Source organism: Zingiber officinale, chromosome 2B (assembly GCF_018446385.1).
Source record: "Zingiber officinale cultivar Zhangliang chromosome 2B, Zo_v1.1, whole genome shotgun sequence".
Taxonomy (NCBI): Eukaryota; Viridiplantae; Streptophyta; class Magnoliopsida; order Zingiberales; family Zingiberaceae; genus Zingiber; species Zingiber officinale.
The window spans coordinates 95,207,425-95,226,549 of record NC_055989.1 but is presented as its reverse complement, the minus strand read 5'-3'; the positions used below and the strand labels follow the sequence as shown (position 1 = coordinate 95,226,549).

The 19,125-nt window shown below is 43.0% G+C and overlaps 1 protein-coding gene across 1 annotated transcript; it reads left to right on the top strand.

The window, feature by feature from the left end:
- Positions 1-16,588: 16,588 nt before the first annotated feature.
- On the top strand, positions 16,589-19,125 carry LOC122048467 (cation/H(+) antiporter 15-like). Its single transcript, XM_042610032.1, has 3 exons — positions 16,589-16,789; positions 16,855-17,928; positions 18,016-19,125. The coding sequence occupies exons 1-3, from the start codon at positions 16,589-16,591 to the stop codon at positions 19,123-19,125; spliced, it is 2,385 nt and encodes a 794-aa protein (XP_042465966.1).

Sequence of the window (19,125 nt, the reverse complement as noted above, 5' to 3'; positions counted from 1 at the left end):
AACTTGGAAACCTTCCTGGTTTCTTCAGTTGGATCAGTGACCTAAGGTTGTTCCCTTCGGGAACCCGACCTTACCGTCGCTCCTCCAGTTGCTTACCTCAACTTACCTGTCAAACATTGTCCTCCAGACATGTTTGGACTTTGCCTGCTATGTGTTTGATCACCTGATCCACTAAGACTTTTCCTGTAATACTATATTAGCCAACAACAATAGTAATACAGAATACAATAGTAAACCTAGATTTACCGAGATCTGCTGGTCCGGTCGACCAAAAACCATCCGATCAACCTTGCTTGGAGTTCTCACCTCCAAGACTTCTCATTACCTAAGGTTATCTCCCCTTAGGATTTACTTCATCTGGCTTCACTCACCAGAACCTAAGGTTACCACCCCTTAGGATTTTCTCCACTTGGTTTCACTCACCAAGACTCAGTATTCGACTACCTAGGGATCAAGTCATCCAGACCTATCCACCTGGCTTCCACGATATACCGAGATTTCCCTTACCTAACCTACAACTAGGACTCAGTATTTGACTACCCATGGATCAGGTCCTCCAGACCTATCCACTTGGCTTCCACGATCTACCGAGATTTCTCCCCTTACCTAGTCTACAACTAGGACTTCCCTTGATCAAGCTTCATACTTAAACATACTTAAGCATACTTAAACATATTTGTCTGACATTAAAACCTTGGAGGTCGATTGCACCAACACCATCTACTTTCCTCTTTACTTTGAGAATCCACTTATTCCCAATAGCCCTTCGGCCTAGAGGAAGATCGACTAAATCCCAAACTTGATTCTTTCTCATTGACTCCATTTCTTCATCCATTGCAATTTTTCATTCTTTTCTAACTGAGCTTCTCAAAGCTTCCTCAACTGTTCGAGGTTCCTCATCATCAACTAGGAGGATCATCAATGCCTCATTCTCAATATCAAACCTTCTCCGAGAAATAATATGATGACTACTTCTTCGAAGGTTAGACTGTTGAGAAACTGACTCATTCAGTGGCAAATTACTCCCACTAGGTTGACTAGATTCAGGTATCTCCTGATTTGTTGATAAAGAAACATTATCCTCCTCCTCTATCTCATATAGAAGAATTGTCTTATCAACTTCACCTCGTGTCCGGAACTCAGTTTTAAGAAAAGTAGTATCTCTTGACTCTATTTCAGAGATGGTTCCATCTTGTCGCTCACCAATAAAAACATAACCCTTAGAAGTCTCAGAATACGTTATAAAAATACACTTCTTTCCTCTGGGTCCTAATTTTTCATATTCGTGAGTCTTATCATGAACGTAGGCAGCTGACCCCCAAGGTCTTAGATTACTCAAATTCAGCTTTCTGTCTGTCTAACGTTTATGTGGGGTAGATGGAACTGACTTTGAAGGCACTTTGTTAAGTATATAGGCCGCAACTGATAATTCATCTCCCCAATAAGAGATTGGCAAATTAGCCTACACCATCATAAACCTAATCATTTCAAGAAGAGTCTTATTTCTTCTTTCAGTAACCTCATTTTGCTGTGGTGTTCTAGGGATAGTTAGTTGTCTAATAATCTCTTTCTCATTACATATTATCTTGAATTGATCAGACAAATATTCACCTCCACGGTCAGTGCGCAAGGTTTTAACTTTACGTTACAATTGATTCTCAACTTCATTCAAGTAATGAATAAAGCAATCTAATTCTTCAGATTTGTGAGAAATCAAATACACATGACCAAAACGTGTGAAGTCATCAATAAATGTAATTAAATAAGAACTCCCATTTCTAGCCTTCATATTCATTGGACCACAAATATCCTAATGAATTAATTGCAATGGTGATTCAACCTTAATAGCCTTACCAAATGGTTTTCTTATCGTCTTTCCAGCAAGACAATGCTCACATATAGACAAGTTAATCTTAACATGGGTGCCTAAAAGACCGCCTAAAAGACCCTCCTTAGCTAATCTATTCATTCGTTCTTTTCCTATATGTCCTAGCCTAGCATGCCAAATTTCATCATTAACATCAGCATTACTAGTAAGAGCAATGTTTGGAAAACAACCATCATTATTATTTGGTTTTATATCAAGAACTATAAAACCATTTGTTACATAACAATGCCCAATTAACACGGAGTTAATTCGAAGTTCCACACAACGGCTATAAAAGTTTGCATTATAACCTAAATCAAGAAGACAAATGATGAAAATCAGATTCTGTCGAATCTCAGGAGCATATAGGACATCATGTAGAAACAAGGTGCGTCCACCACGTAAGTTGAGCTTGCAAGTGTCAATTCCTTTGACTTCAATTCTTACATTGTTTCCTACATATATCCACTTGTTGCCAACTGGTACCTGACGGTACTCCACATATGTTATAGAAACATTGACTTAGCTTTTAATTTTCATTGTTATAGAAATCACTTAGCTAAGCCTTTTGCAAACTTGAATTTTGAAGGAGTCTTCAAGGGTGATTTTGAAAAGATGTAAAAGTTAGAAAATGTAGCTAAAGTTTTAAGTATTTTAGCTTAAAAATATTCTCAAGTTTGAAAGATATTTAGTTTAAAATCTTTTGTTAGCAAAGAGGGAGTAGCTAAATGTTTAGTTAAGTTAAATTCAGTTTGTCCTTAAGTCCAAGTATGAGTCAAGTTAATTAAATTTTAACTTTGATTTGATTAGGTATCAGAGCCCTAAATTACAAGCATTCTAAATCTAAATATTTCTATTTGAAAAGTTTTTCCAAAAGATATTTAATTAAATTTGAAAAGCTCTTCAATAGAAACTTGATAATTAGTTTGACTCCGTTCACTCCCCCTTAACTAATGCAAACATGAATCCCTATAATGAGTCCTAGAGTTCTAGAGACCAAAAATATAATGGGTTTTCTATATTTTGGTTGAATTTTTCATCTCACCCATTCTAGGTTTTCAGGCATGTTTGGCTTATGAGTAAGATTCAGATAAAATAAACTTTGTCAATTAAGATTATTGAAAATATAAGTTTGAATTTCAAATTAGTAAATATTAAACTTGAAAACTATAGTGAAAATTAATTGGAGTTAATATTTGCAGTCATAATATGATTTGAGAAGAAAAAGATTTTTAAACCCTTTTCATATTTTGAAATTAATTGAATAATATTCTGAAATTAATTGATTAATATTTTGAAAAAGTTTAAATGATTTTGGAATGATTTTTCAAAGATTTTGAAAACGATTTTGAAATGATTTTTAAAAAGATTTTTCAAATAATTTTTTAAAAGAATTTTGAAAGATTTTGAAATGATTTTTGAAAAGATTTTTCAAATAATTTTTAAAAGATTTTGAAAGATTTTGAAATGATTTTTAAAAGGATTTTTCAAATAATTTTTAAAAGATTTTGAAAGATTTTGAAAAGATTTTTAAAATGATTTTGAAAAGATTTTTAAATTGATTTTGAAAAGATTTTAAATTGATTTTGAAAGATTTTAAATTGATTTTGAAAAGATTTTTGAAAAGATTTTTAAATAATTTTGAAAATATTTTTAAATAATTTTGAAAAGATTTTAAAATAATTTTGAAAGATTTTAAATTGATTTTGAAAGATTTTGAAATAATTTTGAAATCATTTTGAAAAGATTTTTAAATAATTTTGAAAAGATTTTTAAATAATTTTGAAATGAATTTTGAAAAGATTTTAAAATAATTTTGAAAAGATTTTAAAATAATTTTGAAATGAATTTTGAAAAGATTTTAAAATAATTTTGAAATGAATATTGAAAAGATTTTTGAAAAGATTTTTAAATAATTTTGAAAATATTTTTAAATAATTTTGAAATGAATTTTGAAAAGATTTTTTAAATATTTTTGAAATTAATATTGAAAAGATTTTAAAATTAATATTGAAAATATTTTTAAATAATTTTGAAAAGATTTTTAAATAATTTTGAAAATATTTTTAAATAATTTTGAAATGAATTTTGAAAAGATTTTTTAAATATTTTTGAAATTAATATTGAAAAGATTTTAAAATTAATATTGAAAAGATTTTTAAATAATTTTGAAATGAATATTGAAAAGATTTTAAAATAATTTTGAAAAGATTTTTAAATAATTTTGAAATGAATATTGAAAAGATTTTAAAATAATTTTGAAATGAATATTGAAAAGATTTTAAAATTAATATTGAAAATCAATTAGTCATCTCACCCGATCTAAATTTTCAATCAGGGAACCCTATAATTGTTGTGAGATGAATTGAGGTACAATTTAAGGGTTTGGTTTAACTTTGTGTTAGATTCAGGTTTAGCTTTGGGTTCAACAAATAAGCATTCTTTGGATAAACTTCTGGGCTATGGTGAGTCACACGGAGCTCATTAAAGTAACCATGCCTTCGAGGTTTTCCAAATAGTCCTACCCACTGAACTTAATACTAACCCTTGGTCTAACTAGTTAGGATCCATTTTAAGGGTAGCTTCGGTCAGTTCCACTTGGCCAAATGCACCAGGTCGAAGCCATATCTTCCTATACATGTGATGCCCAAGCTTCCCTAACGTACTATCATCCAAAAACTTCACCAGTACCGTTGGTTAAGTTAAACTTAACCCACTTTAATCTAACCTTAATTACCCTGCCGGGTAATCTACTCTTATTTACCCTTATCGGGTGGATTAATTTCGGAGGTGTCAGTTATTCTGGAGCCTCCTCCTATGTTATTGATTTACGTTTTATTAAGTTAAATAAATAAAAGGTACTTGATTATAACTTGGTTTGTACTGTTTAAGTTTTACTTTAGACTTATAACCCAAGTCTAGATTTCGTGATTTGACTAAATTATTAACAATCTTCTCTAATTTATCAATTTTATCTTTTAAAATATTATTTTGTATTTCTACTTTTCTAAGAGTTAATTTCTTATTTTTATTTGAATTAATTTTGTTCATTACATTATTAGCATGCATATCTAATTTTAAAGAGAAATCTATACTAGAGCAAGCAGGATTAGTTAAGCTAGTGCGATCATGTGTTGCAAAAAATGGATTTTCATATAATGTAAATGTACTAACCTTGATTTCTCCCTCTGGATTCTTGGGTCTTCTTTCTGGGCATTGTCTTTTGCAGTGACCCATTAGTTTGCATTTGGAGCATTTGATGTATTTCTTCCCTCTCCTGATCATTTTCTCCTTCTCCTCCGATTGTGCCGGTCGAGTCTTACGAGTGGGGCAGTCGTTTCTATAGTGCCCTCTCTTCCTACACTTAAAACAGATTATGAGAGATTTACAATTTGAATTTACAATTTTACCTTTTAGATCCGTGATAGGATCCTCCCCCTTGACTGTTGCCATTTCAAATTCTGACTCAGATTCAGATATCTCGTCTTTGGCCATCAGTGCTATGATATCGGTTTGCTCTGATTTTTCTGAGTCTGGTTCGGAGGTTGACTCTGAGGATTCAATTTCAAATTCGGACTCAGGTTCTATTCGATCTTCTAACTCTGAAGGGATCTCATAAAGCTTGAGCACTTTCTCCCAAAGCTCCTTAGCATTGTTGAACTTTCCAACACGATCAAGATCTGAATTTGTTAGTCCGCATAGGAGAATGTAAGTTGCTTTTGCATTTGCCTCGAATGTCCTTATTGTTTGTGCATCCCACTTGTCACAGGTGATGGGTACACCTTCTTTAGTGGGAAGAGTGAATCCAATATGGACTATGGTCCATATTTCTGCTTCGGTCTTTAATTGATGCTCCACCTGGTCTTTCCAGTATCTGAGGTTCTCGTCAGACAGCAGTGGTAGGCATGTGGATTTGTACCCATCTTCGTAGGCCATTAGAAGGAATCTCGCAAAATAAACACAATAAAACTTGTTCCAAGACTTGGTCTTGGATTAGTAGTGCGGGAGAGAAAAAAAAATAGTAATTCAGGAATTTCGAGAGAAAATAATAAAATATTATTAAAATATTATAAAAAAATATTACTACAAATTTTTGAAAACACGATATTTCACTAATTCCAATCAATGGTGAAAAGATGAAAATGAATTTTTTGAAAACAGTTTTGGAGGGAAAAAAAAACGAAAGGCGTTACTTCGTTCGGAGAAGCGCCTATACAAACGACAAAGCCACGAAAAATGCTTGAATGGTGGTTGCACCAGTTCAAAGCGACCCCGCTCTGATACCAATTGTTGGATCGAGAAGCGCTAGAGGGGGGGTGAATAGCGCTCGTGGCTAAAATCGTTCGATTATCGGAATCGTAAAACGTAAGATTAATGCAGCGAAAATTAAGTAAAGAGACACAGACACGAAGGAGTTACTTCGTTCGGAGCCTAAGGCGACTCCTACTCGAAGGCCCGCGATCCTTGATCGCTTTCGGTGGGCAACAACTATAAATCCGTTAAATAGTTACAGATTGCAAGTACAATAACTAATAAAATATACCAACAACAATGTAGAATCGAAAAGACTGAGCTCCGGGTCGTCGGGGTGTACTTGCAGCACTTCAGGATGGTCGTATTCGCAGCACTTCACAAAAGAAAGCTTAGAAGATTGTTATCTTGAAGCTGCACCTCGACCCTCTTTTTATATGACATTCAGGGCGCCTGGATCCATTCCGGGAGCCTGGAGTGTGACGTGGCCAACCAACCAGGATGCTCCACGTGACGAAGTCGTGCAGGGGATAAAACTTGGTCCCGGGCGCCCGGATCCATCCCGGGCGCCCGGACCACCTTCTTCCAGCAGGTTCCTCACCTGCAAACAAAGGTTAGTCCGAGCAAAATACCCTGCAAGACAGCGTTAGAATCTGATAAAACATAGTAATGAATAAACGACAGTCTCGGGACTGTCCGGGTCTGACTTCGGATTTCCTACCGGAAACCCTAGGTCGACCCGACGCCTACTGTTCCCTCTACGGAGAACGCGTCCTCACCTACTCCCCTCAGGAGAGATTACCTGATGCCAGTCCGGTCCTCCAGACCGACTGGACTTTCCGCCTAGGGTTATCACCCCCTAGGACCTAGGGTTACCGCCCCCTAGGGTTTTTCTCCACCTAGGGTTACCACCCCCTAGGACCTAAGGTTGCCGCCCCTTAGGGTTTTCCTCCACCTAGGGTTACCGCCCCCTAGGACCTAAGGTTGCCGCCCCTTAGGGTTTTCCTCCACCTAGGGTTACCGCCCCCTAGGACCTAAGGTTACTCCCCCTTAGGATTTTCCTTCACCTAGGGTTACCACCCCCTAGGACCTAGGGTTACCACCCCCTAGGGTTTTCACCTGTCTAACCGCAGTTAGGACTTTTCTGAAACACTCAACAAAGCTGTCAGATCACAAAACCCCTTAACTTTGAATCCTTTGCCATTATCAAAACTCGGGTTTGATCGTCGGATGCTTCCCGCACCAACATGCTCTTCTCCTTCTTCCCTCTCTGTGTGTGCGTACGCTGTCCTGAGGCTTGGTTCCGCGATCTGAGGTTGAGTCCGAGTGCGACGTTCGTCTTGGAGTGCACCTACGGACGACGTGAGTGGTTGTCGGATCTTGGGAGAATTTTGCCGAAGAGCATCTGCACCGTGGGCGGCAATAAATTCTCTAAAGACAGTCGACACGTCGACGCTTCAACCGGAAGATAACAATTTTTGAATCTTACTCTTTTATTTACCTGTTTATTGCATGCTTGCTATTTTGGTGTAAATATATTACCATGTTAGTGCTCTCCTACAACAACAGAGCTATCTATAGCCAAGTCACACGATGAGATTCAGCTAGATGGTGACGCATGGGAGATTACCCATGAGGGCCAGACATGAGTACTTCAAGGATAGGATTTGCATCTTATGCGGAGATCAGGAGGAGATGCACAAGTACATCTTCTTTGGCTGCCCCTATTGCTAAGTTGTGGAGATGGATCCTAGAGTGGTTGCACATGCAACATAGAATGCCCACCTACAAAAGATGCTATAAGTCTTCAAACAATCCTACCGTGGGACTAGAGTTTTGATCAAGGCTCGACACCTTGTTGTTTTTTCTATGTTACATTATGTTTGGTTGGCGAGGAATAGTTGGTTGTTTGAGTAGGTGTAGTTTGATGTAGAGAGTATATTCAGGAGAGTATAGGTGCATGTGTATCAGTCTTTGGCTGTTTTCCTGGATCTGGTGTTTTATCATGCCTAATTAAACACTCAGGACATCCTTATACATTTTCCCCCGTATATATACATTTACACATTTACCGATAAAAAAGAATATTATTTAATCAACTAAAAATATCATTTAAAACCTTTTTAATGAAACGCCTCTTTGGATCCACGAATTTCGTCACAAAGTTTGTCATTGTTCGGCAAAATTCATTGCAAAACATGGATATTTAGCATGAATCACATATGAATTTATGTTTTTTTGGCCTATAATTAATTAATCATTTAAAAGAGATTGGCTGGATCAAGGCTTCTCTGCAATTTTGATGTTTTGTGAAAATCCTAATCTTGGGTAGGTGGGGCCTTCCACACTCCACTCCAGCCACTCTCGGGATGGCTACCACTACTGTCCTTCGTTCTGCTGCCCCTCAGGCGACGCTTCCCGAACACTTTATTCCAGAGCTTACGAGGTGGACTCATCCTGCTCCTCCCGCTTATTGCCCCCGAACTCCGAAAGAGGGGGTCCAACTCAGACGAACAACCACTCTCGTGTCGAATAAGGCGTAGACCTGCTGAATCCTGTCTGGTAACCGAGGTGCATGCTATGACCTTCCTGCCCCGGACAACGTCATCTTCGGTCCCCGATTCACAACTCCCGAGCAACCCTATTATTCCTCCAGAATCCCGACTAGGAACCGATCGGGGGAAGGCCCCGATCGTTAAAGAAGAGATTGATCCGGAGGGACGCTCCTCCCCAATCGCCCCGACCAGGCCTTCTTCCCCTCGACCGTCTACTTCTACTTAACCTAGCCCCAGCGGGACCACTCCTGGATCATCTCGGTCCCGACATTTTCATTTTCGTGCTACTAAGCCCTCAGAGTGGGGATTACGTCGCAACCTCGTTGCCCAGGCTAGCTGTATCCTACTCGGGGACAACTAGCGACTCATTGGCAGGAAGGTATGCAGCGAATGGATACCCTCCCGCTGCCAGCTCAGGTGGACCATTTCTCCGAAGGTGCCACCGTGGTAAGCCTTCGCTTTCTTTTATTGCTCCTTTCTTCCTATTCTGATTGCCTGTTTATATGAATAGACTTTTTTCGAGTCGATATGATTAAGTCAAACTTTCTCGTATATACATCGGCTAAATAAGATCTTAAAGGATCGTGTTGTCGAACTGGAGTCCCAACTTCTGACCCCTCTTCGGTCATATCCCAGCTAAAGGCAGATGTGGAGACCTTAAGAGAGGTAAATGCATCCTACGAATAGAACCTAGGCCAAGCCCTACTAGAACCTGACCGGTCACATGATGATAAGAAGAGATTGGAAGTACTCCACCAGTCATCTGAGGCTAAGTATCAAGAGGAGCTAACCCTCAAGGAGAAGGCACAGTCAGAGCTAGCCCAACAAACTGTAGCCTTAGAGGACTTCATACTCATGCACAAGCAAGAGATGGACCGCTTGACCAAGGAACTTGACTCTAAGGGCGCGCTCCTCATAGACCATAAAAGGGATCTGGAATCTCAAGTTGTAGAGCTGGGCTCCTTATAGGCGGACCTGTCTCAAGCTTGATCTGCCTTGTCTCAGTCAACCGAGGCCTTGGAGACTTATAAGGCGGGGGAGAATGAGTGTCGTTTGACCGATCGGGCAAAGTACCTGCATTCTCTGGAGTTTGGCTCTCAAGTAGGATATCACTTCGTCCAATCACTGGCCTATGAAACAGTAGGAGCAATCCAACAACTTCAAGAGGGAGGATACCTGTCGTCTGATCCTCCCAAGGATTTCCTGGTGTTGGGATGTATACTATAAACATAGCTTTTGTATTAATATCTGTTTTGAAATATTTTGAAATGAGAATCACTTTGGTCAAATATCTGCGTTTTATATTTATATATAATGCAGTTGTCCATTTAATTTATATTGTAGATAACATGGTGTGTGGTGCCACACAGAAGATCATGTTATTGGTTCCTTATAAATTATAAATAGTAGCTCACAACCAAGATGGATTGGGATAAACCATTGGAACGGTTGTAGTGTAATTTGATATTAGTCTGTCTTGACTATAAAATTACACTAGTACACTATGTGTGTATTGAGTAGGACTATTTGAGGTTGTTCGATTTATACTGACTACATAAAAGAACAGAACCTCTGTTATTATGGATATGTGTCCTCTTAATCCCTATATAATAACAAGCACGTATACTTAGTATTTATTTCTTTAACTTATCAATGGGTGATATTTATTCGTTAAATCAATAGGCCTGATAAGTTAGGAGATAATATTATTTATATGGTGTGTTGTTGATTATAAAAGGAAACTGTGTCTTAATTATTTAGGTTGATGATGTCCTCTTGAGGAGCTCATAAGGATTATCATGTAAATCTTGCAGGTGGACTTAGTCTGACATGATAATAAAGTTGAGTGGTACTACTCTTGGAATCAGATGTTAATTAATTGGGTTGTCAGTAACTCAATTAATTAACGAGCATATGATATCTTAAACATAGCGAGATTAACACACTCATGATAAGAATGAGCCCATATTGTAATATGGGATTGGTGCGGTAGTTCAATAATAACCCTTTAGTGGTATGAGTTATTATTGATGGACTTGGGTTGGGTGATCAGGCCGAACACAGGAAGCTCAAGCCCATTAGGAGGTCTAAACCAATTCCTCCTCTAGGTCCCTGTTGTAGCCTCTATAAAGTCTCGCATCCACCCATCCATAATTTGGTTTAAATTAACTTGGTTTGGTTTAACTTAACTTGGTTTGTTTTAACTTACCTTGGTTTGGTTTAAATTAACTTGATTTGGTTTAACTTAACTTAGTTTGGTTTAACAAGGTTATAGAAAAGGAGACTTTTTCTAAACAGAATTAGTTTTAGGAAAAAAAAAAAAGATTTTTTCTAAACAAACTTCTGTTAATTTTTCTTTCTTTGTAACCGATGACAAACTTATAAAAAAGAGTAGGTGGTGGTCCCTAAAAACATAATAATAATTTTCTCTTTTCTCCTCCTTGTGGCCGGCGCCCCTCCCTTTCCTCCTCACTTAGGGCTGACGCCCCTCCCCTTCTCCTTTGCTATGGTCGGCGGCCCCTTTATCTTTGGTGGTCGACGCCCCTTTTCCTTGGTGGCCGGCGCCCCTCCTCCTTGGTGGCCAGTGCCCTCTCCTCCTTGGTGGTCGGCGCTCCCTCCTACTTGGTGGTCGGGGGATTGGAGAAGAGGAAGAAGAAGAGAAGGAAGAAGATTAGAAGGTGCCCATCATAGAGCCTCCTTTTATAGCCGGCGGTTTGGAAACCGAGAAGAGAAGGAGGGTGGTGTTGTCTTGGTAGATCATCGCCTACACGACGTCCAAGAAGAGGAGAGGAATACGACAGAAGATCAAAAGGTCTTTAGCTACGAAGAAAGGTACAACTAGTTCTTTAATTCCGCTGCGTAATTAGTTTTGTTTTCTTCGTATCGATTTTGAATACCAACACAAGAGGCCAACGATCTTGTATTTCGATCAAGATGTGCTTTGATCAATCAAGAACTTGCTTGATTGATCAAACACATGTCTGATCGAACATGCAGGTTGCTAGGAATAGTTCTGTACTTGTACAATTTTTTGTACAGGGAAATTTATATATAATGGAATTCCAGCGCCTTCACCCGGATCATCATTGGATCATTAGAGAAATGTTCGATGATATTTTTTTCTGAATTCAAATGACTTCTTTGTCTGGCACATATATTATCTCATTTCCTATTTATAAAAGTTTGGTTTATGGCTCATTAGTACTTGCTCTCCCTAGGGGTTTTCCTACTTTCTTTGGGCTAGATTCGTGTGTGTAAGTGAGGTATAGCGCATTATGCCACAAGCCAAAAAGAACCTTATGTGAAAGATCTTTTTGGATCTTTGCCCGCCCTGGCTAAGATGGCCAGCCAGGGTTGAAGAGCTTGGCTTGAGGCTTGTAGTAGGACTTAACTAAGTCCTACATTTACGACTTGAAGACTTCCGAAGTGCCTCGTTGAAAGCTTAATCCAAGTCAGGCTTACTCGACCGGGATTTTTGCTAATATGCCTGTAGTGCTCATCTCCGAGCCTTGATCTTTCTATCAAACAACAAATGTTATAAAGAATAACACCCACAACACAATAGGGCTAGAGGTAATTAACACTCCAAGGGTGATCCAAGTTGTTGGTGCGGTTAGCACTAACGGTCTAATTTAGTTTTGATGAATGACAAAGTAGGTTAAGTTAGTTTCTTTATGATCACCCCCTTTGCCTAATTGGTGGTTGCACCAAATCAGAGCGGTACCTGCTCTGATACCACTTGTTGGACAGTGAAGAATCGATAGAGGGGGGGGGGGGGGGGGGGGAATATCGATATAAAACTTTCGAACAAAGTAAACGCAGTGGAAAAGTAAAGTAAAAAGGAACAAGGTTAAAACAGGTTCTTTTTACTTGGTTCGGAGCCTGTGTCGACTCCTACTCCAAGGCCTGCACTCGTCGAGTGCTTTCATTGGGCAATCCACTAGCAATTCGAATAATTGATTACAAGAATTAAGTACAGAAAAGCTAGAAATAAAATACCGACAAATATAAAGCAATAAGAAAAGAATAGAGGTTTGTCGGAGTAGCGTCGCAATGTCGCAGGAGCGCAGGAGAGCAGATCGTCAATTCAGAGTTGTGTATTGAGCTCCGCCTTTGACCATCCTTTTATAGGATGCTCGGGGCGCCTGGATCCCTTCCGGACGCCCTGGTGTCACGTAGCAGTCCCAACCAGCGAGCTCCACGTGTCGACGCCGCGACTTGGATATAATTTACCTCCGGGCGCTCGGACCACCTTTCTCTAGAAGCTCCTTTTCCTGCAAGACAAGGTTAGTCCGAGGCAAATATATAATGTATATCCTGTAAAACAAAGTATTAGCACAGTTTATAATTTTAACAGAAAGAGTATGACTTAGATTCCATCTCTCCAAGACCGGAATCTAGTCAAGATCTCGACTTAGAGTTCCGAAATGGTTCTAAGTCGGATCGGCGCCTAAGTTCCCTTTCCGGGAACGCGTCCTCACAGTCACTCCCTTCCAGTAACTTACCTTTACTCACCTGCCAGATGTCCGGTCAGCCCTTCGACCCGTCTGGACTTCTCGCCAGCTATCCGGTCAGTCCGTCGACCTAACTGAACTTCGTGTCAAGCGTCCGGTCAGCCCGTCGACCCGCTTGGACTTCATGCCAGCTATCCGTTCGACCCGTTGACCTAGCTGGGCTCCGTGCCAGACATCCGGTCAGCCCGTCGACCTGTCTGGACTTCGCCTGCACACTCGATCAGAGTGTTAGACAATGACAAACCTAACTTAACCTAATTTGTTATTCATCAAAACCTGAGTTAGACCATTAGTGCTAACCGCACCAACAAGCTACCCTTACGGATCCTAACTAGTTAGACCAAAGTTTTGTACTGAGTTCAATGGATAGGATTATTTGAAAAACCTTAAAGGCATGGTCACTCTAATGATGTCCAAGTGACTCACCATAGCCCAGAAGTTTATCCACAGAATGCCTATTTGTTAAGCCCAAAGCTAAACCTGAATCTAACACAAAATTAAACCAAACCCTAAAACTGAACCTAATTGATCTCATAAAATTATAGGATTCCCTGATTGAAAAATTAGATCGGGTGAGATGACTAAGAACTAAATAAAATAAAAATAAAATTTTAATTTAAATTTAATTTTAAATTAAATTAAATTAAATTAAATTTAAATTAAATTAAATTTAAAATCCTTCTATTTTAAAAATTTATTTTAACTTTACAATTTATTGTAACCTCGGCACGCAGGCCGGGATCTAATATCGGCGGGTAGGCCGGGATATAGTAGCAGCTCGCAAGCCAAATAATTTCAACAACAATGCCAAGGCCGAAACGCTGCACATAATAATGGCTCCCGGATCCAATAGTAGTAGCGCGAAGGCCGAAACACCACACTAATGACACCACGTCAGAACAAGGGCTGAGCCAGCAAGTGGATTGTCGACCCGTGGGCTGCCAACAGGAGGAGAGAGGTTGTGCAGGGGCTGCGCTTGGCTGTCGGCAGCCCGAAGGGTTATGGCGGTCGCGGGCAGTAGCTATTGTGATGGTGGCAGCTCCCGTGGCTAGGGTTACATGGAAGAAAAAGGACGTAGCGGTGAGCTATAGCATCAGCGGTGACTCTAACGACTAGAGCTCTTGTGTAGTCGTCCCCTTAGTCGCGCTGGCGTGGAGAAGAGAGGAGAAGGCAGCTGGCGGCATCTGTCGACCGGAGGAGGGGGAGAACAAAGTAGCAGTGGCGGGCCAAAGCAGAGAAGCAAGAGAGAGAGAGGGAGCGGCGTATGAGCCTCCAGCGAGGCAGTGCCGAACGGGGGTGGCGGCGTGTGTTCCTTGCATTATGGCGGCGGCGGAGAAGACTCAAGCCTCAACCCCCTTTTCGTGAAAGGTGGCCTGGTCGTGGAAAGAAGAAAGAGAGATAGAGGGAGAGCAGCGACTGCAAACTGTCCGGTGACCGGCATCGCGAGGAGGAGGAGGAAGAAGGGCTGTGGCCAGTGGTCAGCGCTCGAGGGTGGCGGCGAAGGAGGGAGCAGAGGTGGCAACGTGACAACGAAGCCTAGAAACGAACCCACCAAGCCACGCCTCCTTCCTTCCTGTTGGCAGCGGAGGCAGAGAAACATGAACCAAGGCCCTTGTGCTCGGCGACGGCGAAGAACCCCAAAAACCCGAAGCCCCCCTCGTCGCAGCGGCTGCCCGAAGAACACAAAAAAAAACCCTCTGCTCTCAACAGTGTTCCTCCTTTAAAGCCCTAACCAGCCCTAATGACAAAAATTTCCCCCTCCTTCTATGTAATCTCTCTTATGCCCTATAAGACATCCACATCATAGTATGTTTTTTGGAAGCCGCTCGCCTCTTGGCCTCCTTGAACAATTCGTACTCTCCTGCTGTCATGGTGGCGTTGATTCTTCCTATCTCTTCCATCGTCACGTTCCAGAACAGGTGAAGGAAATTTCCACAGACAGTGCCAAATTAATCCTGCCCGGAATTTGAGTCAGACGAAGGCCGACTGAGAGGTTGTCGATGTTGACGGAAAGGCGACTTGAACACCCCTAGCGTATTTGCCCAGTAAAATGGATCCCCACATGTGACTGACGGACAGTGGTGACTAAACCAGCTGTACTTGGGCTCTGTGCACATTCAGACAAGCACACGGAACACTAGAGACCATAAACCAGGGAAAAAGTCTCCTCACAGACCCTCTAACGCTCAAGTCAAGTACTTTTTCCCCAGAAGAATTGTGTACGAAGGAAAAAAGAACTGTAGAAGACAAGTATGAATGTGCGCATACCTGCTCAAGGGAGAGAACTTCCCTTTTTATATGACCATGCGTACCTCTTGAGCCTAACCGATGCCAAAAAATGTCGGGTGTCAGAACCTGTCGGGTGATGGAGGACATGTGGCGTCCTCTTATGCACTGAAAGAAGGTTCCACTCGTAGATGACATCAGACCATTGAAATATTCCCTGACATATGGCAGTTATTCTCTGACAGACGGTTACGATTCCCTGACATTGTTGTCGCCTAGTGCCTTCTGTTCCACCCGGGTTTAGCTACGGGCAGCTCAGGATGACCATTAGGGTGTGGTGCCTGGCCCAAGTCTTGATGGGGGAGATGAGCTGCGACGAGGGTCCCCTCTTTCACGCTTGGAGTACTGAAGAGCCGGCCGGGAGTTGTCTTACTGAAAGTACTAGACCTGTCTATGCAGATCGAGTTGAGGAAACCAAACCTGTCGAGGAAGGTCAAGCCTTACTCCAGGCTACATCTTATGTCTCTGATATAGGATCCTAATTTGTCAGTATCCGACCGGGAATTATGCAGCTGATAACGTCAGGCGGTCTAACTCCTTCTTTCCCCTAACTGCTGGCTGTCACGTCCCCTTGACTTTTGACAGCCACGTCTCCTTGACTTCTGACCATCATATCCCCTTAACTTTTGACCGTCACGTCCCCTTAACTTCTACATTCCCTTGACTTCTGACTGCTATGTCCCCTTAATTTCTAACTACGATCTTATCGGACTCTACTTTTATGCATCGTATCAATGGTTATAGAAGTATTGCATTGCTCGATCGGTCAATTAACATATTAATAAAAAAATTATTTTGATAAGTAATATGTCTCAATGCTAATCTGATTTTGCACACGACTAATTTTCTCTTTTAAGCAAAAGATGTGTTAGATGGAACCTTTGGATCCAGATCACGATCTATTTTGAGGATGAGGCCAGGCAATTTACTACAATTAAATGATTGATCTACAGGGCCATAGTTCGTCGTCGACCAAGAATCACAGCCTAATTTCATCTCCCTCGCTGGTCATCCTCTGTGTATATTTCCGCAGGAGGAGGAGGAGGAGGAGGAGGAGGAGGAGGAAAACATTATATTGGCCCTGCATGCGCATAGAGTAACTGCCTCGCCTCGCCATGGCTCAGTACATCAATCGAACCAGCCTCCATCAACTCTCCAGCCCCGCCTTCTCCTATGGCCCCTTCTACCACGAAGACCCCATCCGGGACACCACCTCCCTCCTCCTCCTCCAATTCACGATCGCCGTCATCACCTCCCGCTTCCTCTACTTCCTCCTCAGCCCCCTCAACCAACCTCGTATCGTCTGCGACATCATGGTATATATAATTAATTCATTCATTCATTCATTATGATCTAATTAATTCTTTCGATGAATTTGTAGGGCGGTTTGATGGGGGGTGGCCCGCAAGTTCTTCGCCTCCTTTCTTATTTACGCATTCCGGCGATGAGCCAGATGGCGGATTCGTACCGGGAGACTCTGTTCCGGGACGACGTGATATCTTACACGCGCCTCCTGTCGGCCTACGGAATGTCGGTCAAGTTCTTCTTGATCGGGGTCAAGATCGATCCCACCCTCGCTTGGCGGTCGGGGAAGAAGGCCGCCATCCTCGGCTTCTGCAGCATGGTCATACCTTTCCTCTTCCTCCTGGCGCTCCAGTATCCTTTCATGAGGATGGTGCAACCCAAGGACAATCACAAGCAATACATCGATGGCATCGGCGATAAGAGCATCTTCCTCAACGTGGCGGCGACGGTAGCAGCCAGCTCCCCCCCGGTGATCGCCGACGTCCTCACGGACCTGGGCCTGCTCAACACGGAGCTGGGCCGCATCGCCATCTCGGCGTCGATGGTGAACGAGATCACCCGGTGGCTCATCTTCGCCGTTTACAAGGTGATCAGCACGGCGAAGAATCGTCACAGCTACCCGAAGGCGATTAAGGAGGTGGTCGGCATGGGCGCCTGCCTGATCGCTCTGCTCTCGCTGGTACGTCCATGGGCGCAGTGGATCGTGCGGCAGACGCCCAAGGGCGGCCGCGTGGCGGAGTGGCACGTCCTGGTGATTTTGCTGGCGGTGCTGGCCATGGGCTCGCTGGGCGACGCGCTGGGGCTGGGATTCCTGGACGCCCCCATGATCATGGGGCTTCTCGTACCCGACGGCCCGCCGCTGGGGATGGCGCTGGTGGAACAGCTCGAGCTCTTCTCCACCGAGCTTCTGCTCCCACTTTTCTTCCTCGCCGTCGGCTACATCACCACCATAGACCGCATTGTCGACTTCCGCATGCTAGGGTTCATGCTGCTGTACATCTTAGCGGGCCACGTCGTGAAGACCCTCGTCTCCCTCGGAGCTTCCTTCTGCTACAAGACTTCCATTCACAAGGCCGCCATTCTCGGCCTCATGCTCAACTTCAAAGGCTTGGTGGAGCTCATGGTCTACCTCGAAATGAAGGGCAACAAAGTAATTAGCTAATTATATAAATATATATAATTTAATTAATTGAGATGATTAATGTTTTAATTGTTACCTATATATATATATATCTAGAAATTTGCGACGCAAGGGTTTTTAACGATGGTGCTCTCCATCGTCCTGGCCACCGGCGTGACCTCGTGGCTGGTGGCCGCCTTCTACGATCCCTTGAACGCGCGGCACGCGGTGGGGTACAGGGCGCTGCAGCACCTCAACCCGGAGGAGAAGTTCAGCGCCGTGGCGACGATGCTGAACGAGGACGCGGTGCCGGCGATGATCGACCTGTTCGAGGCGTCGTCGTCCGAGACGATTGCGGGGCAGTGCTCGGCTTGCATCCACGTGCTGCACCTGACGGAGATGAGTGGCCGGTCCCACGCCGTCCTCGTCGCGCACAAGAACCGGAAGGGCGAGCTGGTGAGCACCAACCAGATGGACCGCCTCCACAACGCCTTCCTCAACCACGAGAAGAGGAAGGAAGGGACCATCGCCGTGTTCCCTTTCACGGCCATCAGCCCCTACGCCACCATGCACCAGGACATCTGCTCCCTCGCTTTGGAAAAGGGCGTCCCCTTCGTCGTCGTCCAGTTTCCCAGGTGCGATTCCGGAGCCAACACGGAGGTCGAAAAGGCCGCTCGGAGCATCGTCCCCCAGGTCATTTCGCAGGCTCCCTGCTCGGTCGGAATCCTGATCCACCACGGGCTGACCAGCACCAGGCCGCTTCTCTCCGACCTGTTCCTCTACTCCGTCAAGGTCTTCTTCTGGGGCGGCAACGACGACCGGGAGGCCCTCACCTACGCCGCGCGGATGGCGCGGCACCCCGGCGTGAGCATGCTGGTGACGCGGTTCCTGATGCAGGGGGAGGAGGCGGCGGCGGAGGGAAAGGACTTGTCGTGGGACGACGTGATCTTTAAGGAGTTCGTCAGGGAGACGGCGGGGAACGAGAGGGTCACGGTGGAGCAGGTGGCGCCGCAGGACATCAACGATACGGTGGAGGTGATCAAGTCGATCGGGAGCGAGTGCGACCTGGTGATGGTGGGTCGGGTGCAGTGCGCGGAGTCGACGCTGGAGGAGATGCTGGGGAAGTGGGTGGAGACGCCGGAACTCGGGGTGGTCGGCGATATGCTCGCCTCCAGCGATTTTGCCAACTTCTCTTTCTCTGTTCTTGTTGTTCATCAGCATACCTGA